The sequence below is a fragment of the Myotis myotis genome, unplaced genomic scaffold (assembly GCF_014108235.1).
Source record: "Myotis myotis isolate mMyoMyo1 unplaced genomic scaffold, mMyoMyo1.p scaffold_m19_p_10, whole genome shotgun sequence".
NCBI lineage: Eukaryota > Metazoa > Chordata > Mammalia > Chiroptera > Vespertilionidae > Myotis > Myotis myotis.
This window is the reverse complement of record NW_023416314.1, coordinates 51,364,673-51,389,846: the sequence shown is the minus strand read 5'-3', so window position 1 is coordinate 51,389,846 and position 25,174 is coordinate 51,364,673. Positions and strand designations below refer to the sequence as shown.

The 25,174-nt window shown below is 44.3% G+C and overlaps 1 protein-coding gene and 1 non-coding gene across 2 annotated transcripts in view; both read right to left on the bottom strand.

The window, feature by feature from the left end:
• The window catches only part of INSC (INSC spindle orientation adaptor protein), a 94,352-nt gene that overhangs the window by 48,649 nt on the left and 20,529 nt on the right, over window positions 1-25,174 (bottom strand). The window contains exons 2-5 of the mRNA XM_036323168.1: window positions 20,274-20,619; window positions 19,250-19,302; window positions 17,982-18,105; window positions 1,777-1,890 (exon numbers count right to left, since the gene is read on the bottom strand). Coding sequence (XP_036179061.1) covers window positions 1,777-1,890; window positions 17,982-18,105; window positions 19,250-19,302; window positions 20,274-20,619 — 637 coding nt within the window. The remainder of the gene's footprint in view (window positions 1-1,776; window positions 1,891-17,981; window positions 18,106-19,249; window positions 19,303-20,273; window positions 20,620-25,174) is intronic.
• LOC118665526 lies at window positions 17,285-17,391 on the bottom strand. The gene has a single exon (XR_004970645.1). It is a non-coding gene; the product is annotated as a U6 spliceosomal RNA (small nuclear RNA).

Genomic DNA, 25,174 nt, shown 5'->3' with positions numbered 1-25,174 from the left:
GAAGGCAACCAATCAATGTGTCTCTCTCACGTCGATGTTTCCTTCTGCTTGTCTTGCCCCCTCCCTTCCACTCTCTCTAAAAAATAAACAGGGAAAAATATCCTCTGGTGAAGATTAACAGCAAAAACAACAAAGGCCCCACGGTGCCATTCAGAAGAGTTCCTTGCCCCTTCCACAACTCAGATCCATACCTAGAGCCCAAACCCAGCCAATATTTGCAACTCATTTAGAAGGAGAAAATAGTTCTCATTCTAAAAGAGAGTCAACTAAGTTCTGTTTGAAGTTAATCATTAAACTAACATTGAGTCAGTTCCAGCCCCAGTTCCAGTCCCCATAGCACTGAGCACTGAGCAGACCTCTGCAGAGTCAATACTCTGGACCAAGCTGAGTGACTGGGTCACAGAATCCTTGGAAAGGACAGACCTCGTGCTACCCTCACTGTGTCCTTTGCCCAACAACACCACAAGCTTTCCAAGTAAAATCACACCCAAAGCACTCTATAAGAGATGGTCCCCAACCCAAGAGGCACATTAGAGTCATACAGAATGCAAAAATATTCACCCCAGATCCTATTCTGGGCCAATTAAGTCTGAATCAGACATTCTTAAAGCTCCCCAGGGATTCTAATGTGTAGAGTTGAGAACTTGTGAGTCATGCTTTGGTCCAAGAATCTGAAAGGCCAAAGACTGAACCGGAAGTCACCATTGTGGGCTCTAGGACCATGAACTCTCAAGTAAAGAGACTTGGGTTCGAATTCTGACTCCACTCTTTATCAGTTGTAGGACTTTGAGCAAATCCCTCAAACCATTTCTTCAACTATAGATGGAAACAACATGATACCTACTTCTTACGATGGTTTTGTGATATAAAAAAAAACAAAACAAAACACGTGTGCAAGGCATTCAGTGCAAATGTCAGCTATTGCTATTATATAGAATTTACTGTTCCCTTGACCAGAGTTCATAAGCATTTACCCCACTCTTCCAGATTTCCTCAAGGGCTTGGATCAGTGAATCTAAGAGTCTGGCCATGCTCAGAGTTACCCAAAGAACTTGTTAGAGGCCCAGTCTTACCCCAGGACCTCAGTACATTTGAGGTGGAGCAAAAGGATCTGTGTTTTCCAAAACGCCCTGGGGACCCCAGAGCTGGAGCATCTTCTGGTGACTGGCATCTTAAGTCTATTGAAGGGCATTACTTTGCTTCCAATGAGACCACTGCTTCTATCCCCAGTGTGATGTCATTTCTCAAGGACAAAAGTACAAATGAAGCAGACCCTGGTGAGGTCCAAAGGTTACCAATTACCTATGTTTGCCCTACATGTTTGGACCTTTAGGGCACGGGCATATTGATCATGAAGCTAATGAATGATAACTCCCATTGTAATTGCTGAAAACTACTGTCTTTTCAAGTGTGTCTTCCCTTTGTGGCTGCAGACATTTTGGGGATCCAGCCAGAAACCTGAGTTTAGGTTTGGGGCTTGGTGGGATATGTGGAGATGAGGAAAGAGGGTTGGTATTTATAATAGACACCGTACATGAAGAAAGGTGGTAGAGGGTCAGAGGGTACTGAGACATCAGGTAGGGAATGAATCAGAGAGGCAAGCCACTGTTAAAGATGGAGACACCACAGTCCAGGGAAAGGAGGTGACTCTCCCAAGGTTACACAGCAAGCAAAGGCTAGAGCCAGGACAACTTCCTGATCCAGTTATTCCCCCAAACTAGCTTCCTCGCACTCTCCCCAGGCCTGGCAACTTTGGCCCCTCACCATGAACCTCACCTTAGCTATTATGCGGCACAAGGGAGCCCCCTCCTGGGTCAGGCTAAACAGGTTCCCTGTGGTGGATTCCGTGGTGTAGATATTGTCCGAGGCATCAATTTTTCTCACCAGTGCCTAAGAAAAGAGAGCAGAGGTTCACTGTTACTCACCCCCATCTACCCCCTGTTCATCTTCCTTAACAAAGCATCGATGGTTTCATGCTCTTAAAGCCCTCTGGAATCTATAATCCTGTCCCATCCACAGCCCTACTATGGGGGTGATGAGGTTCTAACTTTGGGAAAGTCATGAGGCAGCATGGAATGGGAGCTACATTTCAGAAACATGGGATCATTTCAAACCCCTGGGGCCTAGATGACAAACATGCCCTGCTCCAGGGGATCAGGAAATGTTGATGGTCTCAGCAAGTACCATCTTGTTGTGCTACTGACTCCTCAGAGAACAGAAAACATCAGTTAAATAAACCATCACGTTTAAAACAGAGCTGCGGTGGTGACCAAAGAAGCTTCTTATTTTTGGATGGCTGTTAGCCAACAGAGAACCCCAGCTGGGTGAGGGGTTAAGTCAAAAGAAGCACTCTACTCTACAGTAGCTTAACGGGGGTTGGGGGGCATGCTTGCATTGGGTCTCTAGCCAGGCCAAAACAGCAGCCCTGGTCCTGTCCAAACATGGGCAAACTCGGTGAGGAATGCTGCACTGATCAAGGCTGAGGAATCCCAGGCTAGTGGTGAGAGGGCTGGGAATACTACACACAGGACCCAGGGAGGCCTGGGAAGAAAACAAATAGTAAATGTATCAAGAAGGTGAGAACGTTATTCCTAGAAGAGTTAGGTTATTTCTAAGAAAAACCTTTTCAGGTACCTTGAACCCACTTCATAATCAGCCATTTGCTTTGAAGCATGTTACTCATTTATAAGTGATTCCTGCCTGCTAATTAATGCTAATTTCTTGAGGGATTTTTTTCTGAGAGGTGTGGAGATGGAGATGGGGGAGAGCTGCCTTTGGGAAGGCCTCATGCAAGAAAGTAAGATCTTCAGAGATGGGTGCTCTGAGCAGCCACTTTTGCGCTTTCGGTTGCCATGTTTATTTTAAAATATTAAACGGATTTATTTTTTATTAACTCTGGTATTATGGAAAAGATACTTAATGAGATCTGAGTTCTAGTCCAGCTTGCCTTTTTTAACACACTATGTTGATCAGGAAGCGTGTGTATGGTAAAAGCGTGGATTTCAGAGCCAAACTGCCTGGGTTCAAATCTTGACTGCAACTTCTGTGTATGTGCCCTAGAGCAGTGGTTGGCAAACTCATTAGTCAACAGAGCCAAATACCAATAGTACAACGATTGAAATTTCTTTTGAGAGCCAAATTTTTTAAACTTAAAATATATAGGTAGGTACATTGTTATTAACTTAATTAGGGTACTCCTAAGGCTTAGGAAGAGCCACACTCAAGGGGCCAAAGAGCCGCATGTGGCTTGCGAGTCGCAGTTTGCAGACCACAGCCCTAGAGCAAGTAACTTAGCCCTATTTGCCTCAGTTTTGTCATCTGCAAAATGGTGGCAATAGTATGTATCGTGATTATGGTGATTATATCCATCTATTTAAGTTGTCAAAACATATAAAGAACTTTTAAAGGTACCTGGCACTGAGAAGCAAAACTGTTTTTGTGATCTTGGGCAATTGCGATGAACTCCCTAGGCCTCTGTTTCCCCATTTGTAACATGATTGAAACTAAGGGGATTGAGGCTCCACATAAATGGCTCCCCCTCTTTTTCTTCTTTATTCAAACTCATAGGGTTCTTCACACTAAGATTAAGTGTGTATCTAATCAAATTACATAAATATAAAAATTATCCCCTAAGATCTGATAGATGCCTTTTGTAAGATATTCAACAAAAGGTAAAATTAATAATCAAGATTTGTCACTACAAATCTCTGTAATGAGCCTATTTCTTAGAAGCCTCCCCTCTCGTTACGGTAAGCAGTTACATAAGTGATACTAATGCTCACATGGAAATGCAGATGTCTTATACGGGGTCCTATACCTAAATGATAATTACCTAATGTTCCTGATTAGTGTTTGTACTTGAAGCAAATTAGCATTACATTAAACAAGCCAAACCCAATGTCTTTTGCAATCACCTGACACTGTTAGGCAATTTATGTCTGAGAATAATTTCTTTTAATGTCCGTGTGCATATTACTGTCATTACTCCCCAGCTATGTCTCAGTGAACCAGCTCTCTGACCATGAAAAGTGTTTAGCGTCATGTTCACAGGTAAAAAATGTGGAAAGGCATGAGTGCAAAGGCTCCTCTGAAATCACCAAGGCCAACGTATCATAAAACGTCAGAGCTGGATGGGCCCTCAGAAGTGTTGTCCAAACTTTATTACACAATTGAGGAAACCGAGACTCAGAAATCTGGCACGTGGTACATAGTGAAGCTGGGTCTCAACCATGTGAATCGGACTTCCTGTTTCCAAAAGTCAGTGACTACTTCTCCTTCCTTGTCAGCAGGACCTCAGCCGGACCAGTAGAGATGAAAGTATCTGGCCTCCATCCTGGCTTCCACCAGCATCTATAACACTCTGCCCTCTGGTGGCCACGGCTCCTGCTGCAGGCGCAGAGGTGACAAGAGTCCCAGCTGCTGCCCCTTGGGATTCACCACTGGGTTCTGGCCAAGGTCACACTTGCCCTGACCTACGCCCAGCTGTGTCTGACCGCAGTGCAGGCCCGTGACTGTGGGACAGGGGACTCCTCTCATGGGTGACTTTGACTTGAAAATTCTGAGTCTCTTTCTACTCAATTCTTCCTTCTTCCTCTTTCTCAGTTGTCAGAACAGCCACGTAGTTTTCTATCCCCACTCCTGCTTCCTTCCCTTTATCTCTCACAGGCATTTCTTATCAAATTCTGTCTTGGTGTCAGCTTTAAACTCACACAGTCTCTGAAGTCTATTTATTTTTCAGGAAATCAATGAGGAATTGGATAAGTTTCAAAAATGTGCTTCACCCTATATCATGAAAAGAGTGTTGAAAAAAATGGAAACAAAATAAAGGAAAGTAAAACAAATAGGCTGAATGACAGATATATTTCCTTAAAAGATAGACTATGCAGATGTGAGACACAACAATGAGATATAAGCAAGAGGAAGGGATAAGAAAGAGTTAAAGAGATGCATGCAATTTAACTGCTCTAAATAAGAAATTAGAAAAGGAGGATAGATTTTTCATTGTTTTTCAATCAGAAAGAATGACTGTAGCTCGGTGATATTTATCAAGAGAGGTAAACTCTCAAACAACTGCCTGGAATGAGCTTCTCAGAAGGAGCCAGCAAAATATTAGGAGGCCTCTTCCTGGAGCTTCAGGGGGAGAATCCACAGTTGGGCATGAATAGGGCAGCCCAGCCATGCACAAGGACTACATAAATGTGGGCTGATTGGGCAGGGGGCAGTATGTTAAAGATGGTCACAAGTGCTTTGCTATTCCTCTCAGAGAGATGTGGACTCTAATTTCTCTCCTTTTGAATCTGGAATGGCCTCAGTAACCAACAGAAGCCCGCATTTGGCAGAAGTGATGTTCTAGGATGCCCACGACTAGGTCATAAGAAGCCTTGAAGCTGCCACTCAGACTCCTTGGGACATTCTTGTCGGAGTCCTGAGTTACCATGTGATAACCCTGAGGCTGCCATGCTGGAGAAGCCATGTGTAGTCTCTGATCAATAGTCTCAGTTGAGACACACTTTCCAGCCACCCCCTCCAAGAGACCACACACAAGATGACGCTTTCTAAGACTCTGCAAACCATTTGCCAGCCCAATACCACCAAGTGAGCTCTGTTGATGCCTCATGGAACAGAAGAATCACTCAGCCAAGCCTGGACCAAATTCTTGACCCTTAAAATTATAAGATAGAATAAAAATGATTGTTGTTGGGCATTAATGAAGCTCCGGGGCACAGGAAACGAATGCAAAGATCAGCATGAAATATTCAAAGGATAAATCTCTAGGTGAAATGTTTTGAATATGTGGCTATAGTGTTGTCTGTGTCCTAAGAGAACATATTGGAGAAATGCATAAGTTAGGACTCTGAGGAAAGACACAGAAAGATTGGACATACTCAGTAGGAGACAGACAATATAATAATTCCATCCAGGCTCAGATTGGCTATTGGTTTGATAGAGAAATATCTCCTCAGTGAGAATATCCAATTGAGGGAGGCAAGTGTGGATAAGATGTCTTAAAACTGGAGGTTTGGGGGAGACCCAGACCTTAATTTATTTCATTTCTCTCAATAAGGCACATCCTCAAATCTAAAAGAATGTGTTTTGTTTGTTTGTCTGTTTTGGGTTTTTTGTGTGGTTTTTTTGGGGTGGGGGTAGGGAAATGTGCAAGAAAGAGAAGTCAAAGCGGGAAAGCCTATCAAATCCAGCAACTGGTGCTCATTCTATGAATTAGAGAATGAAACAAACTCACATGAGATGCAGAGCAAACTTAGAAATTCAGCTGAGTTTCTCTGAAAACGGGAGGGGAGTAACAGAAGGCAAGAGAACACTGGAGGCAGAATTTGTTACTGCACACACAAAAGATGCAGCAGAAAGAATGCTACTCAAGGCTAAAATATTCAGAGATAGAAAGACAGTGCTCTGAGAATCACATGACCAAGGGACTCACGAGGTGCATAAAGGCCAGATTTTAGGAGTACCCTCCCTTGAAGATTGCTCAAGACCTAAGCCAGTGATGGCAAACCTATGACACGCGTGTCAGAGGTGACACGCAAACTCATTTTTTTGGTTGATTTTTCTTTGTTAAATGGCATTTCAATATATAAAATAAATATCAAAAATATAAGTCTATGTTTTACTATGGTTGAAAATATCAAAAAATCTCTATATGTGACATGGCACCAGAGTTAAGTTAGGGTTTTTCAAAATGCTGACACGCCGAGCTCAAAAGGTTCGCCATCATTGAGTCCTAAGCAATTCAGCATGGGGCAGGGCCAGCAGCCATCATGACAAGGAACCAGAGCACCTGTGCATCCTACTCAAGTTTTTTTTCTCATTAAGCCCTAAAAGAATTGTAAAAAAAATATATGATACCTTGAACATTCTTTGCTTGACAGGGAAAATTTTTCATCTTATATTTTAAAAAAACAAAGTAGGGAAGTAGGTAACAGATTGTAAATATTGAGATAAAATATAACCACTGTACTACTCTTACAGATGTATTCAATGAAATCTAAATACCAAAACAACTTGATGGCATCATCATCCATTTAGAAATACATCAATAATCTCTTAACATTTGAACGATTTGCATTTTCCTTTTTATACTTATATTTCCCTCCCAATTCTCCCTCAGACTTTTATATTGATGTCATACATTTAAGTGTTAAAGTGTTTTATTGATCACCCTTATCATACTTAACATTGAAATTTGAAATTTTATTTTATTTCCTCTGATTCTAAGGCAGTGGTTCTCAACCTTCCCAATGCCGCAACCCTTTAATACAGTTCCCCATGTTGTGGTGACCCCCAACCATAAAATTATTTTCGTTGCTACTTCCTAACTGTAATTTTGCTACTGTTATGAATCGTAATGTAAATATCTGATATGCAGGATGTATTTTCATTGTTCGAGACCCACAGGTTGAGAACAGCTGTAAGGTGATAAGTGTTTAAAAATAGTCTCTTCTTGGTTGCGTTAGCATTACAGTTATCATCTGTACTAAGGGTCAAAACAATATATATTATAAATTTAATAAATAATTATATATCATAAAGCTTAAAATATTATAAATAGATCTCTTAATAAGATGAATGAGGTGTTTGTTTTTTGTGGATGTTTGTTGTTGTTTTTTTGAGAGAGAGAGAGAGGAAAGGAGAGGGACAGAGAGATAGAAACATCAATGAGAAAGAGAAACAATGATGCTTCCTACTGCACACCCCCAACTGGGGACCAAGTCCATAACCTGGGCATGTACCCTGACCAGGAATGGAACTGGTGACCTCTTTGTTCATGTGTCTAGGCCTCAACTACTGAGCCACACCAGCCTGACCAGGTTTTTTTATTCTTTTAAGACTTTCTAATTCATCCACATATCCATGATTGAATATTGACTTAGTGTTATATTTTTAGATGCAAACCCTGAAAAATCTTGTTCCCATAAATCTATAAAGAGGGATGGGAGTTATATAGCCAAGTTGGATAGCCAAGTTATTCAGCCCTTTGAGCAAATTCTGAGTTATGTAATCACATAGTGATCTATCATCACACACTATTTTTAATGATCTGCCAGCTGATAACTCCTCTAAATTGGTCCTCCTTTACAGTGGTAAAAGCAAAGAATTGGAAACCATTTGATTTGCAAAAGAATTTGTTACCTAGTCATTACAGATATTCATTCACTATTTCAATTTCTGGGAAAAATTCCAAAAAGTACTTTACCAAGGCTTACCAAGGAACTATTAATTATACCCACTGCTCTTTCACTAAGAGAATCTTGGTTATCCAAATTATTCCAAAAGAATTAGGAAACTCAAACTATTATTAATATTATTGCCAATGCAACTTTTTAAATAAATATTTTTGGAAGTTTCAAATATGTTTTACCAAAACCTTGAAGCTATAGCTTTCGTTTATTTAATTTGTGGAAAATACCTACCCTGTAAACTAATTGGCAAAGACAGTTCTTTTAGTCAAGTCAATCAGCCAAGCCAACTTAACTTTCTCTCAATAAAGACCTGACTTTATTTTTAGTTAAAAAATGTGTTGGAGAACCAAGATGGCGGCATAGGTTAACGCCGGAGTTTGCTGCTTTGAACAACTACTTCAAAAGTGAAACCAAAAAACGGAAGGGACATCACCCAGAACCACAGGAACGCTGGCTGAGTGGAAGTCCTACAACTAGGAGGAAAGAGAAACGCATACGGACACTCAGAGGAGGCACAGTGCTGAAGTCAAATTCTGAGGTGCGGAGTGCGCGGAGCGGGCTGGCGGCGGAGGGCGCGGTTGGCGTTTTCAATCGGGAGGGAGTCGCAGACTCTGAGCTCCAGATCCGGGCGAGTCTTTAGGGACCCAGACTCAAACGGGGAGAAGCAGGACTGTCTGGCTTCGGTCAGAGCGAGTGCAGCTTTCTCTCTGAGCTTTGCAGCAGGTGCTGGGACTCAGAGAGGCAGAGCCCCTGGGGACAGGACTGAGAGCCGCCATAACTGCTCTCTCCAGCCCACCCTGTTGATCCTGTGCGACCCGCCCCGCCCAAGCCCTGCACAGAGGCATTTGCCAGATAGCCTCAGGCAAAGGCTAGATTAGCACCTCCCTAGAGGACAGAAGTTCTCTCACTGCTGACACAGCTGATTCTCATAGCCACTTGGCCTGGAGGTCAAACCCTCCCTGGAATTAGCTACAACAATCAAGATTTAACTATAAGACTGCGAACAAAGACCACTAGGGGGTGCACCAAGGAAGCATAACAAAATGCGGAGACAAAGAAACAGGACAAAATTGTCAATGGAAGATATAGAGTTCAGAACCACACTTTTAAGGTCTCTCAAGAACTGTTTAGAAGCCGCCAATAAACTTAATGAGATCTACAAGAAAACTAATGAGACCCTCGATCTTATATTGGGGAACCAACTAGAAATTAAGCATACACGGACTAAAATAACGAATATTATACAGACTCCCGACAGCAGACCAGAGGAGCGCAAGAATCAAGTCAATGATTTGAAATGCGAGGAAGCAAAAAACACCCAACCGGAAAAGCAAAATGAAAAAAGAATCCAAAAATGCGAGGATAGTGTAAGGAGCCTCTGGGACAGCTTCAAGCGTACCAACATCAGAATTATAGGGGTGCCAGAAGATGAGAGAGAGCAAGATATTGAAAACCTATTTGAAGAAATAATGACAGAAAACTTCCCCCACCTGGTGAAAGAAATGGACTTACAGGTCCAAGAAGCACGGAGAACCCCAAACAAAAGGAATCCAAAGAGGACCACACCAAGACACATCATAATTAAAATGCCAAGAGCAAAAGATAAAGAGAGAATCTTAAAAACAGCAAGAGAAAGAAACTCAGTTACCTACAAGGGAATACCCATACGACTGTCAGCTGATTTCTCAACAGAAACTTTGCAGGCCAGAAGGGAGTGGCAAGAAATATTCAAAGTGATGAATACCAAGAACCTACAACCAAGATTACTTTATCCAGCAAAGCTATCATTCAGAATTGAAGGTCAGATAAAGAGCTTCACAGATAAGGAAAAGTTAAAGGAGTTCATCACCACCAAACCAGGATTATATGAAATGCTGAAAGGTATCCTTTAAGAAGAGGAAGAAGAAGAAAAAGGTAAAGATACAAATTATGAACAACAAATATGCATCTATCAACAAGTGAATCTAAGAATCAAGTGAATAAATAATCTGATGAACAGAATGAACTGTTGATTATAATAGAATCAGGGACATAGAAAGGGAATGGACTGACTATTCCTGGGGGGGAAAGGGGTGTGGGAGATGCGGGATGAGACTGGACAAAAACCGTGCACCTATGGATGAGGACAGTGGGTGGGGAGTGAGGGCGGAGGGTGGGGCGGGAACTGGGAGGAGGGGAGTTATGGGGGGAAAAAAAAGAGGAACAAATGTAATAATCTGAACAATAAAGATTTAATTAAAAAAAAATGTGTTGATATGTGTTTCAAAAGATGCTAAAAAACAACAACAACAAAAACACCTACAATAATTAATGGAAATCATTCTCTAAGGCAGTGGTTCTCAACCTTCCTAATGCTGCGACCCTTTAATACAGTTCCTCATGTTGTGGTGACCCCCAATTTCATTGTTACAAATTGAACATAATTAAAGCATAGTGATTAATCACAAAAACAATATGTAATTATATATGTGTTTTCCGACAGTCTTAGGTGACCCTGTGAAAGGGTCGTTCAATCCCCAAAGGGGTTGAGACCCACAGGTTGAGAACCGCTGCTTTAAGGGAAAATGCTAAAAACTGTCAATATTAAAATAATGTAGACCAAAAATAATTTTTTTTTATTTTTTTAAATATACATTTTATTGATTTTTACAGAGAGGAAGAGAGAGAGATAGAGAGTTAGAAACATCGATGAGAGAGAAACATCGATCAGCTGCCTCCTGCACACCCCCTACTGGGGATGTGCCCGCAACCAAGGTACATGCCTTTGACCGGAATCGAACCTGGGGCCCTTCAGTCCGCAGGCCGATGCTCTATCCACTAAGCCAAACCGGTTAGGGCCAAAAATAATTTTTTACTTATTTGTATATGTTATAAAGCCAAAATAAAACAATTTACCAATATTTTAATAATTCAAAGTAATATGCAGCTAACACTGTAAATTCATTGTAAATCTAAAAATATGATAAAATGGCATTGCATTCCTTCAGCAAACAGGTGTGTATATGCATTAAACTCTGCTGTTCATTTTACAGGACAATGAAATAAGATGTGAGAACAAATGAGAAAGCATCTGATTATATTTAGTAGCTCTCATGATCACACTTCAAGTATTTAGAGAAGAAAAATGGAATTTACTGCTTAAAGTAATTAGTTCAGCTGCAAAAAATTAATTTTATCTTTTGTTAACAGGAAGTAAATTACTATAAATATGTCATTAAATGTTTCGACAATTTAGGCTTTAACTGCATTCTTAAGTAATGTGCACCAAATCTGAAAAAAATCATGTAAAACTTGTCTCTGTAGATTCTAACCACTATAGCTTGAAAAATGTGGTTGTTCTAAAAAATATCTCAATTACTTTGAAAAGAGTCAATCTCATTAACCTTTAGAGTCTTTGAGTTTTCAAAGATACTTTTCTTTACAGTTAATGACATAGGACTGAGGATAAAATATAGCTGAAAAAATGCTTGCATTTAATTATGTTCTCCCTCCCCCCCAACCAAAAAAAACAAAAAAACATCTTAGGGTTCTATGTGTCCTACCAGTGCTTTCTTTCCTTTGTCTGAGGAGAATGTCCCTCAAGAGCCATGCACATTGGAGATGAAATGGAGATGAGAGGGATAAGGTAAATGGGAAACTTTTATAATCTCTCTCTCTCTCTCTCTCTCTCTCTCTCTCTCTCTCTCTCTCCCCCATTTATCTGAATTCAGAAAAGTCCCACATTGGGCAAAAGACACAATTTCTAATGCCTTGCTCAACAGAAATATATGTAAAGCAATTCGTGGAGGCCAACGGGCTTTATGGTTCATGAATGAAGCGTCTCCTTGGCTTGATCTAGCCACTACCGTCCCAAGGTGTCTGCACAGCCAGGCAATGCGCTGTAAGGTTTGGATGAGTGATGAGTATGCCTTTCCTTCAGAAAGGAATAGGACACTATAAACTCTGATAATATTGGGAGAATCGCTTTAGGGAAGGAACAAATAAAAATGGGAGATCTGGAAATTAATTTCCTTAAAACTACATGTGTTTGCATTTCTCCAGGGAAATCTTCGGAAACCTGGAGAACACAGTGCATTGGGGTGGTTTGAAGACCACCGGCCTAATTCACTCCAAGGAGCCCAGATCAACGCAGCCTCGGGTAGCAGAAACACAGCATTCAGAGGGGAGCTAGGAAGTAAGAATATTAAAAATGCTGGCTAGGCCAGGATACAAATCAGTAAGTCCTTGGGAAGCAAATGCCTGACTTTGCAGGAAGATGAAAACTTATCAAACACCCTCGAAGAGAAAGGATGCTTCCCCCAGTGAATGTATGTTGATAAATGCTTGTGGACTATGGACACATGAAATAAACTGAGTGACAACCTGCTGCAGCTGCAACCAATACGGTGTCACCACCACCATCTTCTCCCAGGTACAGAGGAGTGTCTGTAAGGACTCTGGCTACAAGGGTGGAGTCTGGGACAACATGATGCCTGGAGTCCCTGCTCTAGCAATTGAGGGTTAGCCTGCTTTAACACTGCGAATGGAGGGGTAAGGTTGTGATAAGATTGTGTATCCAATGTACTTACTCTTGGCCCTTTCACCGATGGTGGGGAAAGATAAATTGAGAAGCCCTGATGGAACCCCTTCCACTGCTGGAGAGACAGCCTGGACTGTCTGCCCAAGGAAATGCGACTCCCCACACACACTGGGATGAGACCCTCCTGGCTGAGATGAGCAAGAAAATTGAAAACAATTATATTAACCATTTGGGGCTTTGAATTACTCCTGAGGGCAAAGGGGTTTGGCTTTCTTTTTTCTTTTACTTTATTTTCCCAAGGGAACTTTAAAATGAGATAGGAGACTATATTAATTTTTTTTGGACATCTTTATATTTCTCATCTGGCCATTATGTTTGGATTATCTTTGTGTTGTCATTTAATCACATGGCAGCCTCTAACTGCTGATTGATTGATTGATTGATTGATTGATTTTTATTGATTTCAGAGAGGAAGGGAGAGGGAGAGAGAAATAGAAACATCAATTATGAGAATCATTGATCGGCTGCCTCCTGCACGCCCCCTACCAGGGATGGAACCCGCAACCCCAGGATGTGCCCTGACCAGGAATCGAACTGTGACCTCCTGGTTCATTTGTCAATGCTCAACCACTGAACCACACTGGCCAGGCTAAGTACCTATTTTAGACAACAGAGCTGAGCTAAATCGGAGAGTGCGGAATAAAACAGAAAAGCAATTTTAAGCTTTAGTTAGAAAGCCTCTTTAGAGTTAATTTAATGAAGGTAATATTGTTAGTCATTTCCGAGCCTGCTGGGAGCAAAGTCAAATTTGCCCACTGTGATTCCAAAGAGTCTGCAAAGGAGTAGGAGTTGTTATTTGGTGAAATGGCTTCATAAAGGTGGAAAAGGATTGCTCCGCGGACAGCTGACCTCCTTCTCCAAGGGGCACAGCCACACTCCTGCCTCAGCATAGCCTAATGGATAAAGTCAATAAGGTAATAGGACCAAAACTGTGAAGTACTAAGGAGAAATACTTGGTTCCCACTTCTCCTGCTCCCCTGATGGGATTTCAGCATCACCATCTGTTGGCTTCACTCCCTACCCCTTCATGTCACCAGGCTGAGAGGTTAGGGATGAGTTCAGTGAGTTTGGAAGAAGGAACTGAATATGCTCAGCTTGTTGCCTGCCCCTCTTCACTTAGAAAGTGTCCCTCTGGTTTGACCTTTGTTACAGGATAGGTGTTTGTCCCTCAGGTGAGGCCCAAGGTTGTCCAGCTCTGCCCGGGCCATGAAGGGGAGAATTGTGAGATAAAGTTTTTAACAAGCTCACTTAGCCACAGAGCCAAAATACATTCCCCTTGCCTGGCTGGTGTGGCTCAGTGGTTCTGAGTCAGTCCAGGAACCAAGAGGTCACCAGTTTGATTCCTGGTCAGGGCACATGCCCGGGTTGTGGGCTCGATCCCCAATGTGGGGCATGCAGGAAGCAGCCAGTCAAATATTCTCTCTCATCATTGATGTTTCTATCTCTCTCTCCCTCTCCTTTCCTCTCTGAAATCAATAAAAAATTTATTTTAAAAAAATGCATTCCCAGGCAGTTTTATTAGCATCAATGTGCTCGTTCAAACTAAAGAAAAAGGGATTAATGGAATGAAAGGATGAATAAATATAACAACTATCCACATGAAGCTGAGCCAGCGGGTCAATGGAGAGGGCCTTAGAAGCCATCTTCAAATAGATAGGTTTTTGTAAGTCAAGTCTTTTCCCCTTACCTCCCACATGGCTAACCCTTTATTCCCAGAGAGACTAAGCATCAATGCTCATTAATTTCCCACTCGTGACTCCCAAAATTTAAAACTTAAATTTTTCCATGACCATCAAGTAGTTCAATTATTTTAATAATTAATTAGGTGATTAGGAGTTGTTATTTTTTTAGCAAAGCTTACTATTGGTTTTTGTGAATAAGTCAGTTGACACATTCAGAAGGATGCCACCCAATACTACATGTTATTTCATTTAAGCCTCACTGTAGAGGTGAGGAAACTGAGGATCAGAGAAATTAAGTAACTTGCCCAAGTTTGCATATCCAGTAAGTAGCATGGCCAGGATTTGAAGCCTGATATGACTCCAAATTCCATGCTCAGACAACCCTACAGTACCTGCATTCATAGAATCGTATACTCTCAAGATTGGAAGAACCCTTGCAAGTCACTCAGCCTAACCTCCATCCCCTGCCGATGTCCTCCCAGGCATGCCTTGCCCATCTCAGTGGTGGGGAGTTCCTAAGGCAGTCCCTTCCCCTGTGAGGCAGCCCTATACTATATAATAAAAGGGTAACATGCAAATTGACCCTAATGGCAGAACGACCAGTTGCTATTATGTGCATTGACCACCAGGGGGCAGACGCTCAATGCAGGAGCTGCCCCCGGTGGTAAATGCACTCCCACAGGGGGAGCTCCACTCAGTCACAAGCCAGGCTGACGGCTATGAGCACAGTGGCAGTGTCAGGAGCCTTTCCTGCCTCCTCGGCAGTGCTAAGGATGTCTGACTGATGGCTTAGGCCCACTCCCCAAGGGAGTGGGCCTAAGCCATCAGTCGGACATCCCCCAAGGGCTCCTGGGTGCTAGAAGGATGTTCGACTGCCAGCTTAGGCCCAATCCCTCGGGGAGTGGGCCTAAGCTGGCAGGTGGACATCCCCCAAGGGGTCTCAGACTGCAAGAGGGTGCAGGCCAGGCTGAGGAACCCTCCCCACCCCCAAGTGCACAAATTTTCATGCACCAGGCCTCTAGCTGCTTCATAAACTTCTTTTCACATAGAAGGTCTTGTAAATTTGCTCCACAGGCCTGAGGTCCTTCTTTCCTTTCAAATCACAGAACTTTGGAGGTAGTAGAGTGTCCATCGTTAGAGTAAACATCCCCTGCTCCTCCGCCTATTCTCCACGTATATTGATCATAGCCTTATTGGAACCTCTGAACACAATCATTGCCAGTGACACATCTTGGGTCTGGTAACATTCCAGGATGGACCAGGCCAGTGCAGAATAGTGCTAGGATATCACTGCCCTTTTGGTAAGCACTGTGGGGTGGGGGAGTAGGAAGAGCATTGCTCAAGAACCTGTATGGCTCCCTGGTGAGAAGAAAAAAAAAAAAGCGTTTCCCAAATTGCATTTTCTAAAGCACCAGCATCCCATTATAAGTGAATAGATGCTTTTTAAGAATAAAAAGAGATCTGTGAGTATGTAAGTTTGAAATATACTGCTTACTATTTGTTCATTAGTAAATATTTTTTAAATATTTTTTTTTTTATTTCAGAGAGGAAAGGAGAGGGAGAGAGAGAAACATCAATGATGAGAGAGAATCATTGATCAGCTGCCTCCTGCATGCCCCCCACTGGGGATCGAGCCCAAAACCCAAGCATATGCCCTTACCTAGAATCGAACCATGACCTCCTGGTTCATAGGTCACTGCTCAACCACTAAGCGATGCCAGCTGGGCAGTAAATCTTTATTGACTGCCTACTGTATGCCAGGTACTGTTCTAGTCACTAGATATATATCCATGAACAAAACACACCAAAATCCCTGTCTATGAAATACGATGAATGTGTGAAGACCTTTTAGAAGAAATCAGAAACAAAGTCCAAAAGGCCCAAGTAGGCTTTTGCAGCCCAGGAAACTTTTCCCAGGATTCTGCAACCTAGAGCATCAAAAAGACTCCCTGCCCTTTGCCCCTGAATAAAAGAGCTGATGGCTGCTTCCAAACCCAGCTGGCTTCTGTGTACAATCCAACGTTACTCTTCCATTTCGGCCCTTTTCATTGAACCTGGTACTTTTAGGCAAGAGAACACAAAAATGGCATAAAAAGCATCAGCAGCACCTGAGCCCCTGCTCAAACATCCCTCCAGGTCCCCCTCCTCCGCCCCCCCCCCCCACTAACTTCAAGATCCTCACTCATCACTCCCCCATTTGGCCCTCATGTTCCAGTGGGTCCCTCTGGGACTTCACGGCTCAGTCTGGGACACCGACCCCAGCTGGAACCTCCACCCGCCCCTACATGTGACTGTCAGCATTTGCTCATCAGCTCTAAATGCTGGCCCCAGCACCCCAGCCTAGCCCTCTCTTCCCCTTGCCCCAGACTCTCAAGGCAGGACGAGTGCCCTTCGTCCTCCTGGGTCGGGAGGGTCAGGATGCATGGGGCCAGTCTCGCTGACCAGCAGGTGAGCCAGGCCAGCAGGGCCCGTGCCCGTGCAAAACGAGCCAGTCACGGGCAAGAGACAAAGCAAAGTCCCGCCTCGGCAGAGGGGCTGAGCTTGGAGGAAAGCCGACATGGAGAGAGATTTGTTATTTGTGGAAGGCTTCTATTTGGTGGTGGGAAAGGAATGGCAAATATGTAACACAATCTTTCTGTAGCTATAAATAACATGTAAATACCTTTCGGGATGAAAACCTTATGGAAGGCTTTTAAAATAGGAAAAGGCAAGAGAGAAATAACATGTACTTAACCCGCACTGTGTGCTAAGCAGTTTCCATATGTTGTTTGCTTAGTTCTCTCACTTTCCCTCAGGGAAAGGGTTGCCCTTGATTTATTTGTTTGTTAAATATGAAACGCTTGGTGAATTTGCATGCCATCCTTGCGCGGGGGCCATGCTAATCGTCTCTGTATTGTTCCCATTTTAGCGTATGTGCTGCCAAAGCGAGTGCAGGGTGGCATGTTGTAGATGAGGAAAACAAGGCTGAGGAGGCTCACGTGCCAAGGTCTCATGGTGAACCACGGGTTGGAGGTAGACCTATTGGCTCCAGAAACCCTCACCCTTTCTGGAACCAAGCTTGAGTCTGCCTAGAGGCCGGACTGGACTCTATGACCTTTCTAGATTCTTCTCTAGTGCCGGGATTTGCAGAATCAGCTTGTTTTCTTCAGGTGCCTTAAGTCTTTCAGGACGATAAAAACCCAGTGTGTGCACTGTGAACAGCAACTCAGCAGAGAAGATGTAGGGTGGTGGGAGCAATTCTGAAAGTGCGATTGAACCGCCTCAGGTCCTGCCACGCCGTGCTGTGTGACCTCAGTACGTGTCTTCTCTCTCTGGGCTGCAGTGTTTACCTCTGGGAAGTGCAGGGTTGAGTTACCTGCTTGAGAAGGTTGCTCAGCCCTGACAGCCCTGTCTCTCGTGTGCTGGAGTTCCCCCGTGGGTGATCTAAGGAGGATGTCCTCCAAGAAAGGGGACTTGGAGCTTCCTCCAGCCTGGCCCAGTTCCTCTGCCCACCCCTCCCCCTGCAGCCCAGCCTGCACTGACCTGCACCTCCCGGGTCAGGGCCAGCTCCAGCAGCTGGCCAAAATGCTGGCCCAGCGTGCTCAGGGTCTCGCTCACGCAGGCCTTCATTGACTTCAGGACATGCTCATTCTCAACCTGGAGGCACCTGGGGAAAATACAACATGGGTGGGCCACGGCCAGAGCAGGCAGTCAACCCGGAGCGCTGCAGGGGCCAGATGTGGGCCTGCTGCAGGCCTGCTGGGGCACGAGTGGCCTAGGGAGGACACAGCAATTCCTGGGGAGTCTAAGATGGAATATTCTACAGACAGCTCATCCCCTGGCCTCCTAGTGTTCAGATAAGTGCTGGTCTGAGATGGGAGTTAACGGTCCGTGGCACCAGTAAGAAAGGCCACCAGAAAGCAGCCAGATCCTACCTCTGGGCTTCTCCCTGGGAAAATCGACCATCGCCGCAGCCAGGGTCTGCGGAAAGGGGGAGGGGAGCTTTGCTGGTGCTCACTGAAGGGGTATGTCAATGCCCCTGAAGGAACTGCTGCCTACAATGCACAGAAAGGAGCCTTAAGGATTTTCACCCCAGACAGGAAAACCTTCTGGGAATCCGGCTCAAATGTATCCCTATGTCCTGAGAATGTTCCAACCTGGGAGGCCCAGGGCCTCATGAGGGTCTGGGGGATGCCCAGCTCCAGGTTTTTATTCCAGGGCATGGGAGCCGGAAGGGGTGAGGGAGATGCCAACACATAACTGGGTGTGTGTACATGTGAGGTTGAGTGTGTGTGTGGGTATGTGTCTGAGTGTAAATGATGGATGTGTGTGTGTGTGTGTGTGTGTGAGATACAGAGCAGAGGGTATGAGTGTATTTCTGTGACTGCACGAGTATGTGTTTATATATCTGCGTATGAGCAAGTGAGTGTCTGTGAAATCCTTGTCTATGGTGCATGTGAATGTAAGGATGTGAGTGTCTGCTTTCACCTTGCCTTGACCCTAGGGGCCAGGGGGCCTTCCCAAAGCTGTGGGAAACCTATTCCTTAAAACCAACCCTCAAGAATCCTTTCTTCCCATGCCCAGGCCTCTCCTCTGCTGTTTACTAGTACATTCTATCCAGGGCCTGAAAATGGGACAGAAAATCCCAAGGGAGTTATTCAATGCTGCTGATAGAAGTCAGCAGGAGGAGATTCCCAGACCATCACCAGCCCTCCCCCCACTCCCACTCTCCCTCTGGGAGAAGATGCCAGCCCCTTCCACCGCCCGAGGACAGCGCAACCCTGTCCACATTTACCAGCACCCAGATTTACCTCTCTGTGACTGCTGAGAGCTCTGAGCATTTCTCCATTAGCAGCTTCTCAACCTGTAGAAAAATAGGTCAATTTTGTTCAATTCAATAAACATTGATTGAGGACCAACTGCTGCACTGGGCCCTGTGGGGCATTAAGATGAAGAATCAAATCATCTGATTTGGGAAACAGGCACATCAATTATAACACAGTGTAATATGACAAAAGAGATCACCACCACCTGCTTGGGGAGCTCTAAGAAAAGAAAACTGAGCAATTAGCTATGCCTGGCAATCTGGGATGCTTCAGAGAGGAAGGGGCATTCGAGCTGGACTTCCAAGCATGAGTAGAAGTTTACTGCCTGCAAAGTGAAGCAAGGAGAAGGTAAAGCACTAAGGTGGAAAGTAAATGCCAGTGAAAGAGAAATAATAGGGTGGGGTTCCAATGGTTCACCTTGGGCTTGGAGAAGAAGTCATGGGCTTTGGAATTAGAAAGGCTTAGGTTGAATCCTGATTACACCATTTATTGCACAACTTTGGACAAGTTAGTTGGGTTCTCTGAGTTTCTGTTTTCTCATCTATAAAGTGAGGACAATAATACATAGCAGCTAATACTGTTTTAATCAACTGTTTTACATGTAATAAATTAGTCCTCACAACAGTTCTATGAAGCAAATACTATTATACTCATTAGGATGATAGAACTAGGGCACAGAGAAGTTAAGTAACTTGCCAACATCACACAGCAGAGCTGACATTTGAACCCAGGCAGTCTGGCCTTAAATGGTACACTTAATCATTGCGCAGCCTCGCATAGTGGCTATATCTGCCTCAGAGGTTGTGCAAGTTAAATGAGATGTGTGTAAAAAGGCCGAGCACAATTCCTAGCACAGAGTTTACACTTTATAATAAACGTCCTTACTGTCTTCCCTGCTTTCCTGGAAGAGGAAGGAGGTCCCTGAGGCAGGTTGAGTTCAGATACCACAGAATTTAGACCCATTCTTCTAGGAAGCATGCCCTCCCACACCCAACCCAGGGCAACTGACCTGGCCCATCTCCTGCGAAGAGCTCCTGCTGACCGCACTGTACTCGCTGACCATGGAGCGGGCGTGGCAGGTCAGACGCACGCTCATGCTGTGGACGCGCGCCCAGCGGTCCTGGGCCAGCTTCTGCCCGATCCTGCGCAGCTCGGTGCTGATGACCCAGCCCCGCTTGAGCAGCAGCTGCAGGGGGTCCCCAGGGCCTGGGCCGCCCGCCAGGATGAGGTCACCTTGTGCATCCTCCTCCAGGCTGATGGGCTTCGCCTGCAGGACACACATGCACTCGCACTCGGTCATGAGCTTCAGGTCCTCCATCCAGCGCTGGACCGAGTCCACCTGCATCAGGTGCAGCCTGCAGCCGGGGAACAGCGCCGTGGCTATCAACCCTCCACAATTTCCAAAGGTTTCAATTCCAAGACACCTGATGTTTACTGAACTCCTATGTGCTCATCACCGTGTCTTGCATTCACTTACCTTAATCATTTTATTTCTCATTATCTTCACAGATAATAAAGCACAGAAGTTTTGGGGGCAGATGACCAGACAAATAATAAGCAATAAGTTTTCAGAGTAGCACATGATCTTTGCAATAAGAGGAAACTGAAAATAGTGTAATTATCAAATGTTAGTTAAGTAAGCTGTGGTACAACTACTTGGTTATATAGTATGCACTTATTTAAAATAATGCTTTCCTAAAAAAATGTGTGCACTAATAAAGTGGGGAAAGCAGTATGCGAGACTGTAAACACATAATTGTTATGACTGTGTTTGAAAAAACTATGTCTGGAAAAAAATATTTAAAGAAAAGACTAAAATGCTGATGGTTCTTTATGGGTGGTGGAACTAAGTCTTTTATTTTTTCAACTTTTCCCTAATTTCTCAATTTTCTATCATCAGCGTGTATGCTGTTTTTTTAATGGGACAAAATTAACTCTGTTTAGTATAACAGCATGAGAATGTAGATGAGATCCCAAGATCTTTATTGAATATAATTCACTCTGAAATTCACTAAGTCAAATACAGTTCAGTAATAACATCATTAATGAAGCATTGAACATTTGTTGAGTGCCTCACATTTAATATCATATAAATGCCAGGCACTGCAGAAAAATGGAGATGAACATGCCAAGCCTCCACTCTCATGGGCTTTTGATCTGCCTAAAGCATTGAGACAAACTAGGAAGACATTTTACAATGACAGATTCAACATCATCTGAAGATTAGGCCAGAAGACGTGCATAGTTCATCGTTAAGGCTGGGCTCAAGGCCCTTGCAACAGTCGTCTAACTAGTGTTTCTGTCCCTAGTCTTGTCTGCCTCAAGCCATTCCCACCTGCCTCCCACTTTCACTTATTTTAAAAACTAGAGGCCTGATGCATGAAATTCGTGCAAGAGTAGGCCTTCCTTCCCCTAGCTGCCGGCACCGGCTTCTCTCTGGCACCTGGGACCCAGGCTTCCTTCCGGCCCCATCTTTGTCCAGAACGACATCCAGAATGACACCCAGTCTAATTAGCATATTACCCTTTTATTATTATAGATATATACTTGGTGCTGAATATGTGCCAAGTACTCTTCAAAGCCCTGGGTTGTTACAGCAAACACATAGATAAAATCACTTCCCTTGGGAAGCTTACATTCAAGTGAGGTAACAGTCAACTTTCTAAGTAACTTCCAAAATAAATAAGCAATGCGTGTAATATGTTGGAGGTGGTATGTGCTTTGAAGGACAAGAAAACAGGGAAGGAGGGTAGAGAGTGCTGGGAGTGGAAGGGGCAGTAGACACAGCAATTTAAAATAGGTGGGTGAGAGAAGGCTCACTGAGAAAGGGGCATTTGAGCCAAGCTGGAAGGATATGAGGGAGTGAGCTACATGAATATCTGGGAGCAAACTGTGTTAGGGAGAGAGCACAACAAGTGCAAAGGCTCTGGGGCATGAGTGTCCTTGAGATGGGTGAGGACTAGCAAGGATGCCGGCATCAGCCAGGAAGAGAGAGGGATGGAGGACATGACGTGAGGTAGGCGGGGACGGGGATGGCGGGGCGGGGAGGCAGCTTCTGTAAGGCTGTGTGGGACAAAGTGAGGACATGGGTTTTATTCTGAGTCAGGGCAGCACTCAGAGTGCACTGATGAGGCCAGCTAGGTGAGGCAAATGCGCCCAGCAGAACTAAAATTATAAAGGCATGCTCTATTTATTGCAGTTAAATCATACCTTCATATTTACTGTTATTTATAGAGTAGGAGCAGGACTTTCTGAATGGTGTAACTGTTTGACTATTGTTAAAAACAAAAGTCACCAATGACCTTTCTTTCTTGCTCTCCCTTTATAAAAATAGCTATTATGTTTTATAAAGATTATATAAATATAGTATATGTATGTATAATGAAAGAGAGAGAACCACCTGAAATCACAGTGCCCTGCTGCCCACTCTATCTTTATAAACTCATATTTAATATATATACTGTATAGATATAGATAGAGATATAGAGATATAGATATAGATATAGATATAGATATAGATATAGATATAGATGCCTAATATGCAAAGTATCCCCTCAGGAGTTCGACTGGGAGACTGGGAGTTCGATTGCTCACTATGATGTGCACTGACCACCAGGGGGCGGCGCGGAATGAAGGAAGGCCCAGACCAGCAGCTGGCAGCTGGGGAAGGGAGGCCCTGGCCGGCAGCTGGAAGGCCCCAATCGGCCCTGATCACTGGCCAGGCGTAGGGACCCTACCTGCGCACAAATTTCATGCACTGGGCCTCTCATTTTACATAAGTGGGAATATATAGTTATTCCCTGTGTGCCCCCAATACTACCACTGTCCCCTGCATAAGTCAAAATTCATGAGGCTCAGATCAGGGGCATCCAAAATCTGACTCCAGCCTCCCTTCCCATGCCTCTCCCTTTTCCATCTTCCACCACTTTTTAGCACCCTTGCCAAAAACACACTCTACACTCCGCACACTCAACTTTCCTAATTCCCAACCATACCACTCTCTTTTACAAAGTCTGTGGCCTTGCACAGTTCTCTCCAACATAACCCCCTTTCCTTCCTCTCTACCTAGCAAGCTCCTACTCACCCTTCAAAACCCAGCTCTAATGCTACTTTCTTTGAAAAGCCTCAGCCAGAGCTCCCCAGCTGCTCTCCAGGGCCTCATACCCCTTCATGCATCCTCCACTGGAGCACTAACAACATTCAGTTGTAATTGGTGGGTTTGTCTGAAACTCTCCAAGTCCTGTGAAGGACAGTCCCTCGTATCTGGTTTATTGCCAGTGCCATCATATACCAGCTACTCAGTAAATGTACTCCAGCGAATGAGTGGCAGAGTTCAGGCATGTAATGCTCTCCCCTGCAGAAGACTCCCTATGCCTCCACCACTCAGGCTACCCCAAGACCACAAAATTTGAAAGGGGATACAGAAAATGGAAAAGCATAAGATCATCATGTTCTAGAGATAGAGAACTGGGAAACAAATTGATCTTGGGGTTTTAAAAGGCAACAAATGAACTAATCACTCGCTCACTGACATTCACTCCATAAACACTTTGCAGTGGACATCTGTTGTTCTTGGCTTCCCAGCCTCCTTCCTCCTTCTTTCAGTAGCAAGGACACATTACATTCAGCTGCCTCCTGGGGTGGCTTCAGCTTTTCCCTTCTCTTTGTGAAAGATCTCTCCTTCCAAATACAGGAACGGTCTCCCAGCGGCACTGTCTGTGCTGTGAAAATGTCCCCAGCCATAGTTGCTGGTTGAGCCATGGGTGGGCTCCCGAACCAAGCTGCACTCATCCAGTTTCCTCTCCCCAAACTGTGAAACTTAAAACCAAGAGTCACAGAGACCAGAGCTGTTGAACGTGGGTCACATTCACAACAGCAGCTGCAGTGAGGGACTAAAGAGTACGTCCAAGAGTCCATTTCTAGTGCTTCTAATAAAAAGAACGCTTTCTACAACACAAGTACACAAATAACTGAGCAGAGGTGAGTGCGTGCCATCCGTTAAAGAAAAGGCTTTCTGGAAATGCAAAGAAGGGAGCTGTCCTGACCTGTTGGAGGACAGGGTAAGCTGCCTGGAGAAGGTGGCTTCAGAGCCGGGGAGGGATGGGCACATGAAGAAGTGGGAGCATATTCCAGGGGGCAGACAACGGGACGATGGTCAGTTGGGCTGGAAAAGAGGAAGCAATGAGAGGGAAAGCAGGAGAGGTGGCCAGGACCCTGATCTTAGAAGCTTTGAAAGCCAGAGTCAGGTTTATGCTGAAAGTTCTGAGATGTTATTAAAGGAGGTCAGGGAAGGGCAACAGAGGCGAAGGCTGGTGGAGCTGAAAGACTGCTCCCTCACAGCACCTGGCACCAAGGAAAACAGACCTGGGGTGGGTTCTCAGCGTGTCTCCCCTTAGAAGAACTCTAGGGGAGACATTCACACCCGCTTCCTTCTGGCCTGGGTGGGAAAGCACCATGGAAGAGTCAGGAAGCGAGAAAGGGGAATCACCAGAGGCCTGATTAGACCCAAAACCTGCATTTCTGTCACCCCTCCACCCCCAACTCCCTGGAGGCATACCTGGTTCTCACTCTTTAAGACCTTTACAAAGTAGACAGGAAGTGGCATTTCAGATGCTGTGTTCATTAATATCCTAATTGATTTATCACTCTGCTGGTCAGAGAAATGGGATGACAAAACTATGGATTTCTCAGTATCTGCGTATTTGTCCCTCTGAGGGTCTGTTTGTTGATATGGACTCATCTGGGTGTCTGTCTATATTATCTGTATGCCCAAGTCTGGGGTCTGGGTGTCTGGGTGTCTGGGTGTGAGTCTATGTATCTCTCTCTACCTGTGCGAGTACTCAGATGAGTGTGTGTTTACAGGCCTTGCATCAGATAAACCCGATTACAAACAGATGGGATGGGGTTTGA